This window comes from Myotis brandtii, unplaced genomic scaffold (genome assembly GCF_000412655.1).
Source record: "Myotis brandtii unplaced genomic scaffold, ASM41265v1 scaffold48, whole genome shotgun sequence".
Lineage (NCBI taxonomy): Eukaryota > Metazoa > Chordata > Mammalia > Chiroptera > Vespertilionidae > Myotis > Myotis brandtii.
Genome location: NW_005368341.1, coordinates 2,436,131 through 2,445,411, shown reverse-complemented (window position 1 = coordinate 2,445,411; position 9,281 = coordinate 2,436,131). Strand labels below are relative to the sequence as shown.

At 37.2% G+C, this 9,281-nt stretch overlaps 1 protein-coding gene across 1 annotated transcript in view; it reads left to right on the top strand.

Annotated features, from left to right (window-relative positions):
• The first annotated feature begins 240 nt into the window (after window positions 1–240).
• Window positions 241–9,281, top strand: part of GLCCI1 (glucocorticoid induced 1) — a 77,962-nt gene continuing 68,921 nt past the window's right edge. The window contains exons 1-2 of the mRNA XM_014547554.1: window positions 241–428; window positions 692–807. Coding sequence (XP_014403040.1) covers window positions 241–428; window positions 692–807 — 304 coding nt within the window. The remainder of the gene's footprint in view (window positions 429–691; window positions 808–9,281) is intronic.

Genomic DNA, 9,281 nt, shown 5'->3' with positions numbered 1-9,281 from the left:
TAGCCGGTGCCCGGCGCGGAAACGGCAGCCTCCCCGGGCTCGCTCTGCTAGTGCCTTCGCCAAGGTGTGAACGCGGCTCGGGGAGCCTCACCCTCTGCGGTCGCTGCGGGGATCGGCGGAGCGGACTGCGAAGCAACTTTTCTTTAACGCCCCCTCCCCCTGCCGCCCCTCGGGTTTGATCTTGCATCCCTCACCTGCGTGCAGGGGTTTTTTCAATCTAAGGAGCTGATTAGCTCACTCATGTGTTTGCTGTTTGCAGCGGGGGACGGAGAGGAGTTGGGCGAAACACTTAGGAAACACGCACGCAAACTCTGCAGCAGCCTCTTTGTGCTTTCCTGCAAAGTTCCTAATGTCTCTGGCTCCCGGGATGGTTCTTTTTTCTTTCCTTTCTTTTTCTTTTTGGAGGGGGTGCTGGCATTAGTTGTGATGTAAGGATATTTTTTTTGGTAAGGGGACAGTTTTGGGATGTGCAATTGAAGCGTATAGTGTTTTGTTTTGCTAATCCCCCCCCCCCCCCCCCCCCCATCTCTACTCTACAAGTAATCAATAACAAAATTTTGTAAAAAAATCAGGCAGGAGTTAGGGTAAAGTCCAAAAGAGAACCGTCTCCTCAGCATCACTATGCATCAGAGCAGTACTTCACTGGAAACAGTTTATGCCCAGCTCAGCATTTTCATGGTAAATTTTAAAGACCTGTTTGTGAAGTGTGTGCTCAGTTTTTCCTCCCATTTTTAAGCACACTTCGCAGTTCAGTCGAGCTGTTAAAGGATCTCAAGTTTCTTTTTTTGTTGGGTGTCAAAGGTAATGGTGAGTTGGATGCTGTTGGCTTCCCTTAAGGTTTTCTGTTTTAGTTTGGTTTTGTTTTATGTCTAGGGACACGGTGCATGATGTAGTGGAGTCACCTGGGAGAAAAGGAAGATTAGCCAAAACAGGGAGTTAAAGCTCATAAGGGAGAGGAGAGCAGCTCATATTATTAGATCCCAGGCTAGAGCTACAGATGCCGCCGCTGCAGCATTGTGGGGAGAACAGAGCAGACTAAGTGGAAAATCTGCTGGGAAGAGAAACACTGCGGAGCTCTCTGTGCAAATGTTTATGTGGTATGTGGGATATTTTTATGGAGTTTCCCCGACGAGGGTCTTAGACTTGGAGAAAGTGGCTGTGTTATGATAGATTACAGTTTTGGTGTTTTTTGTTTTAATATTTCTGACCTGTAATTAACATGTTGCTAAGGCACTTGTTTTCAGACCGCTTGATGGTGAGGCAAGGTAGGATGCAGTAGCACTGGTATGTGTACATGAGCACCAAGAAATGCATCCTGTAATCTGTATGCACTAGGAGGAATTTGCTCCCCCACTCCTCCCCCAGGTCAAGCCAGCTGCTGCAGAAACTGACATCCTCCAGCAAATCCTGAATGAATGAATGAAAACAACGTGATCGCCCTAATAATGACCACCACTGAACACACATCTTTGGCTGTATTTTATAGAAAAGGCCACCATTTTCTAACAGATTAATGCCATATGCAACTCTCTTGCACATTTTCTAGAGCTATATGAAATGAGAGGTCACAGAATGAAAAGAAGGCAGCAGTCACATACATTTTTGAATGATTGAGCTTCAACAGGGTACAGATTGAGTTTTGGGCTTTTCTTTTAAGCACTAATATGAGAGCCATAAAATAAGCATTCCAGACAGATTGTGTACAGAGGGTTTTGTGGGCAGAGTAAGAGTAGTTTCGGCAATTGCTACAACAATATAATGGCCATCCAGTACCTCCTCCTCTTTTGTTGATAAACACTAACATCTTACAACAGATCATAGTACAACTTGTTTTTCTGCATCCTTCAAAAGCCTTAATTGCTTAGGAATTACATGGTCCATCATCAGGCAGTTTTAATGAAATTTGTGATCAGGCTTAAACTATCCTCTTTGTTGTAGTATGGCACATCCGAGTTTAATGCAATTTTAATGCAATCATGATGAAAACACTTCTGAGTTTGGGTGTTCGATAGACAGATTTGCATCATCAGAGAGCTTGTACTGGGAATGGAAGAGGCTTTTCTGCTGGTTTTAACACCAGGTGGTTTTGTCAGTTTCTTACATTGAAGTGATTTTGAATGCAGGCTCTTCTGCCCCCAGTCTCCTAATCATATTACCTATATGTTACTTCTCCACATCTAGCTGGGCTAGAGAGCTACCCAAATTAAAACTATACAACTATTCTGTTCTGTTTACTTAGCCACTTAAAATCCTTCCTATGAATAGTTGGACAATTTCTCAAACGATTACTCAGTTTCTTTTGAATTCTGCAAGGTTCTGACTTCAGTGGAATTTAGTCTCCACAGGTCAAGGTTCCTGCCGCTGCCTCTGCTGCTGCAGACACTGACATCACTATACTGCATGAATGAAAAACAACAACGTGCTCCATCTCTTGCTCTGCACTCCCTTCCTTTTCTGCACACTGCTTTGGTGTGTGTGTGTGTGTGTAGATGGTGTTATGCTGGGTATGAAACTACATTTAAAAATGTTAAGTAAATCGTGGCCCAATATGTATTTACTATAGAGACATATTGTTTACAAAAAGCTCTAAGTGCTCTGAGCATTTGGACTCGAGGTGACATAACTGAGCATTCAGTATTTTTTATCTGGACTGGTTGTTATGGAAGAAAATATAGCTTTAAATAATTTTCTTTGGAATTGTCTTACCAGGAAGAAATTATGAAACAATATAATTTCTAAACATGTTAGCTCATTGTTATATCCTCTTAAACATTTTTAATATGCATAGTTATAGGATTAAGGCTAGAGTTATAAAAATGGTATTTAGATTGTTTTCACTAGGCTAAGGAAAAGCTGAATTTTTAAAATAGGTGCATTTGAATTTAATATGATATTATTTTATAAAATACAGCAAGAAGATGGTAATTTCCTTTATTTTTATAGCAGTTTTAGGCTATTTAAATGGGTATTATAACAGATACATAAATTTCCAAACACACTTTGCTTCTACAGAAAGGACATGGAGTTTTACAAATTGCAGAGGAATCATATTTTTGTATTTTTAAAAATTCTCTTGTATTTTTAAGCCTTCAAGGTTTTTATTTATATTCATCTCTTTACTTCTGCCATTAGCAAAATGTCACCCTCCCCTTGTTTGGTTCTGAAGAGTCTTGAAGTGGTGAATGACAAGCTACTGAATGCATCCTCAGGCTCCCTGTGATGTGTTTGTAATAGATGTAAAATCATAAAGTATTATGCAAATAGTTATTTTTTGTAATGGTAATACATAAAGTCTACCTTTGAGATAAATAGAACAACAAATGAGAATATAACAGGATGTAGTGTTAAAATTAATGATCTTTAAGCTAAAATCATCAGTGACAACCAAAAGAAAATATAATAAAGTTGTTTCTTTCTGAAACCTCATACAGTAAAACCTATGGATTTAAAAACAGAACAAATACAGTTTTTACTGTGCTAGATAGTAGGCAGCACTTGCAAATCCTCTGGTGATTTTCATAAAGATTGAGCATTAGAATGAATTATAAATTCTAAAAGATATGAAAACATTTGTATTGGAGTACTCTGGATGGAGAGTACTGCTTATGTTTAAGTGTACCAAATCTAGTTAACAAAAACATGGAAGAGCTTGTCGTTTATATAGCTCCTGCTTTGGAAAATAGCATGTGTTGATTTCTGGTTTAACATAACAGATTTATTTAGGCCTGGTTCTCTTAGCAGATTACTAATTCTAGAGTGAAATTTGATTAGAATTTTTCATGAGTATCTTGAGGGCCTTACTGTCTTATACATTAAGAAGTTACGATTATATTTTTAAAAGAAAATGCAAAGCCAACCAGCATGTAATGTTGAAAGACTGCATGCAATGTGTGTGTCTGTGTGTTTTAATCAATTAATTTGCTTTCAGTTTTTTTATATCTTCATTAAATTTCCTTTTATGAGTCATTTTATGCTGTGCTTAGTTTGTGGAATGCCAATATTTTAAATTACTTTTTTCTCTAGCTTTTAAAAGATACTCAGACATTCTCTTCCAAAAAGTTACTTCTCAGGTGGATGTTCTTGGAAATTAAGGTTCTCCTCCAGTCCCCCACCCCCTTTAAAATTAAAATTCTTTGATTACTTAGTCTTAGATGATCCTGTTTCAAAGTGTTCCTATACTAAAGTGAAAATAAAGTTTTGGCTTCTTTTTTTTTTCCTGAAGTGACAGGTTTCAAATACTCATTTTTGAAAAAGACTTTCAACCTTTGAGAACTACACTAAGTATCATCAACATTCATTATTTATATATCTAATTTTCCTCTTTAATTATAGTGTATAAAATTTCTAGCTCAGTGAGTGAATAGCAAAATAGATAATGAATTTATAGAAGGTATTTATTCTTAAACTACTATCTTACGTTCAAAGATTATATTCCTTTCAAATAACTATTACCCTAAACTGAATACCATATACCTAAGGTATATCAAAGCACCTAGGTAATTTTAGCTCTATGTAAAGTTTTGTGTGTATATATTGAACTAAAAGTTATTTCATCATTTAAAGTACTTTTTACGGAAGGACATTTCTTTTACTACAGTGTACATTTCTTCAAGGATTTAATGCAAATTAGGATTTATATATTGGGGAAATGTTGAAGTTACTGGTAATGGCCTCCTTGTGATTTTTATTCTGTGATAATGGGGACTAAATGTGAATTAGAAAACAAAGGAATAATTTGTCTCCATGGCAATGAATAACAATGGAAATAGTGGCAATGTTCACCAATGGCTAATAGGAAAGGGTTTTACTTAAATATTAAATTAAAAATGTTTAAACCTGTTTTATCAGAACTTTCACATGTAACTAAAACTTTCACATCTGTTAAGGAGTGTATACTAACGACTTTGTTATTCCTAATTTTAGTTCAGTCTTTTCTCTAGAGCTTAAAATTCCCAGACACCACCAAGATGGGCTTTTTCACAGCACCTGTCCTAGGTCTGTGCCTGGCGCTGTTGTCTTTTGTCTTCAATATAAAATTTTGACCCTGGCCAGTATACCGTTTATTTTAACAAGAGGTTGAGCTTATCTATCTGCTGATGGTCTCAAACTGGGCTTTCCAAAAGTAAGTGGGGGAAAGAGAGAACAGTATTCATCTATTGATATAGAAAGCCTAAGGAACTAATGGAGGAGCCAGAAGCCACCTCTCTTTCCCACTACCCCTCTTCTGGACCCCTTGTACTCCACCCATCATTCAGCTGATTCAAAAGAATAAGATTTGTGTTTATTTTGCAAAATAAACTATAATGCGTTAGTAGTAATGATGAAGAAAATAAATATTTTACCTATAGCATAAACAAATTGTGGAAAAATACTTTTCTAGTATTTCATTTTAGTAGGAACAAACACAGCAAATACATTTATGCAGTGTTATTTACTTCAGGTGAATGCTACTGAGGCAAATACTGACGGTCAAGTTCATGAATATCTCAGTAACTTCCCCTCTATTATGTTGTGTCTCAAGTTGTAGATGGAAAGAAAACATTCGAGTGCTTACTATATACAAGGCAATGTATACTTTTATTCAGCAGGAATGAAACTCAAATTTCTTATTTCAGATCTACTGTTTATTCCACAAGACTATCCAGTTGCTACTCTAATGTTGGTGAACAGTCATGATTTCTGAGCTAAAAATTGCCAAAGAATAGCTTTTCTATTGTTTCCACAGCACTATTACACTGAGCTGGGATATGCTTTGACATTTTCAGAATGTCTAAAAATGTAAGACCTAGAAGGTTGAATGTAACTGAAATAGAAAATGGATGGATTGGTCATATCTCTCCATTTGTTTCTTACATAAAAGTGTGAGTGCGCGTGCGTGCATGCGTGTGTGTGTGTGTGTGTGTGTGTGTGTGTGTGAGGGGGGGGGGTAGAGCGAGGGAGAGAGGGAGGGAAAGAGAGAGAGAGAGATAGATTGTGGAAGTGAGAGATAGAGAACACAAGAGTAAGGATTACTCAAGAATATGAACTTGATTGTGTTTGGCCTTCCTTACACCTACAATCTTTGCTATCCTTGCATCATGTTATGGTGAGCAAAAGTACTTTTCCCCGTGAATATTAAAAGATAGTTATACATGGTGGTAAACTGATGAATGATTCAGGAGTCATTCACCAAGCAGAAACTCTGCTCTCAAGTGAGTATCCCAGCAACTGGTGCTAGATTAACTCAGCCCTCCCAAGAACTACTAGGTGTCGTTGAATGTGTGGGTTTGAACTTTGCATGTTTGCAAGTTAATGAAGTGCCACCATGGTACATCTTAACGATGGCTCACCAAAAATAAGGATTATAGAGACTAGTGAAACCCATTATTGCATGGCAAGGTTAGTGTCCAAAATTGTCTTCCAGTTACTAGAATTAAATCCACTAAACATCTGAATGCGTTTCGTAACAAGAAGGTAATTGCTACAACTTGCTGCCTAATGTTTCTAAAGATCAAATAAATGCCTATCAATTACTGACAGTAATAGCCCTAATTTAGCCAGTATGACCACAGGGAGAACTTTTCTAAATAGTCCTATAGCTAATTTTAACTTACATTACTAAAAAATTAACTATTTGATGAAACATTTTCTAAAATTATACAATTATTTTGTATTATTTTACAACCAGTAATTCTTTTTTTTTTTTACATTTCTCCCCCAACTTTACTGAGGTATAATTAACAAGTAAAAATTGTGTATATTTAAGGTGTACAATGTGATGATTTGATATGCATATAAGTTGTGAAATGATTACCACAGTCCGGCTAATTAACACACCAGTCACTTCACACAGGTACTTTTTTTTAATGGTATATGATGAGAACACTTACGATCTACTCTTAGTAAATTTCAAGTACAGTGGGGCCTTGACTTACGAGTTTAATTCGTTCCGTGACGGAGCTTGTAACTCAAATTACTCGTATGTCAAATCAAAAAGTGAATGAGTGAGACACGTGATGCTGGGCTGATGTTGTGGCGTTCACTGTGACGTTCGCTGAGCCAACTAGCAGTGGGGTATCTGAAGCTGGCTCGTAACCCGAATTTTAGCTCGCAACTCAAAGCAAAAAATCGGCCGAGAGACGGCTCATATCTCGAAAAACTCGTTAGGACACTCGTAAGTCAAGGCCCCACTGTATATGATACAGATACAGTATTATTAACTGCAGTCACTATGCTATACATTTAGATCCCCAGAACTTACTCATAACTGAAAATTTGTACTCTTTGATGAATACTTCCCCATTCCCCTCACCTGCCAGCCCCTGGCAACTACCATTCTACTCTCTCCTTTTGTGAATTTGACTTTTTTAGATTCTGTATATAAGTAATATCATATATAGTGTTTGTTTTTGTGTGTCTGGCTTATTTCACTTAGCACAGTGTCTTCCAAGTTCTTCTGTGTTGTTGCCTATGGCAGGATTTCCTTATTTTCAAATTTTTATTTTATTGATTTTTAGAGAGAGAGAGAGAGAGAGAGAGAGGAAGGAAGGGAGAGAAACATCGATTTGTCATTACACTTACTTATGCATTCATTGGTTGATTCTTATATGTACCCAGACAGGGGATTGAACCCACAACTTTGGCATATCTGGACAACACTCTAACCAACTAAGCTACCTGGTCAGGATTTTCCTTTTTAAAGGCTGAATAATATTCCACTGTGTATGTATACCATATTTTTTTTATACATTCTGCCATCAATGGACATTTAGATTATTTCCTTATCTTAGTTATTGTGGATAATGTTGTAGTGAACTTGGGGTGTGTATATTTCTTCAAGATACTAATTTCACTTCTTTGGATATATACCCAGAAGTGGGATTGCTGGAATGTATGGTAGTTCTGTTTTTAAGTTTTTGAGGAACCTTCTCCATACTGTTTTCAATTCCCACCAATTTACCTTTCCAGCAGCAGTGTACAGGGTTACCTTTTCTCCACATCCATGCCAACACTTTTGTTGTGTGTTTTTTATAATAGCCAATCTAACAGGTATGAGATGGTATCTGTATATGGTTTTGCATTTCCCTGATAATTACAGATTCTGTGAACCTTTTCATGTACTGTTGACCATTTATGTCTTTTTTTTTTTAATGTTTTTATTGATTTTAGAGAGGAAGGGAGAGTGGGGGAGAGGTAGAAACATCAATGATGAGAATCATTGCTCGGCTGCCTCCTATGTGCCCCCTACTAGGGATCGAGCCTGCAACCTGGGCATGTGCCCTGACTGAGAATCCAACCGTGACCTCCTAGTTCATGAGTCGACGCTCAACCACTGAGCAAAACCGGCCAGGCTATTTGTCGTCTTTGAGAAAATGTTTATTCAGATATTTTGCCCACTTTTAATTGGGTTGTTTTATTGCTATTGAGTTGTATGTGTTTCTTACATTACTTTATATTAATCCATTACCAGATGTACGGTTTGCAGATATTTCCTCCCATCTCATAGCTTGCCTTTTTGTTTTGTTGATTATTTCCTTTGCTGTGCAGCCCTTTTAGTTTGATGTAATCCACTTTGTTTCTTTTTGCTTTTGTTGCTTGTGCTTTTGGTACCATATCCAAAGTGTAACTGCCAACACCATTACCAAGAGCTTTCCCCCTATATTTTGTTCTACCAGTTTTATTTTTTCATGTTGCATATTTAATTATTTAATCCATTTCAAGTTAATTTTTTGTATGGTTATAAGATAAGGGTCCAGTTTCATTTTTTGCATCTATAATCCAGTTTTTCCAACACTATTTGACTATCCCTTTCTCATTGTGTATTCTTGACACCTTTATCAAAAAGTACTTGAATGTATTAGTGTGGATTTATTTCTGGGCTCTCTATTCTGTTCCATTGGTCTTTGTGTCTGTTTTTATGCCAGTACCATATTGTTTTCATTATGATAGCATTATATAGGCTAGATGATTTTTAATAAAATGATTATCATTTTTTGAGCTTTTATATCAGCCCTTGTCTCTTCACTGGAACCCAATGTAGAGTACTTTTATAATCCCTCGTCACAGATGAGGAAATGACATCTTGAGAAGTTATGAAATTTGTCCAGTGTCAGGCAGTATGCACAGAGGGCCCATGTAATTCTCTAAGTCCTGACTTCAAGTGAGCTGAAAGTTAACTTTTAGAGCCCAGTTAATTATGAGGCAGGAAAGCATCCATAATGGGTTATCCCATTGCTTATCCAGTTAAGTCATGGAAAGGTCAAAAAAGCATGGGGGTGGGGGGAGTCGGGGGGGGGTGGGGT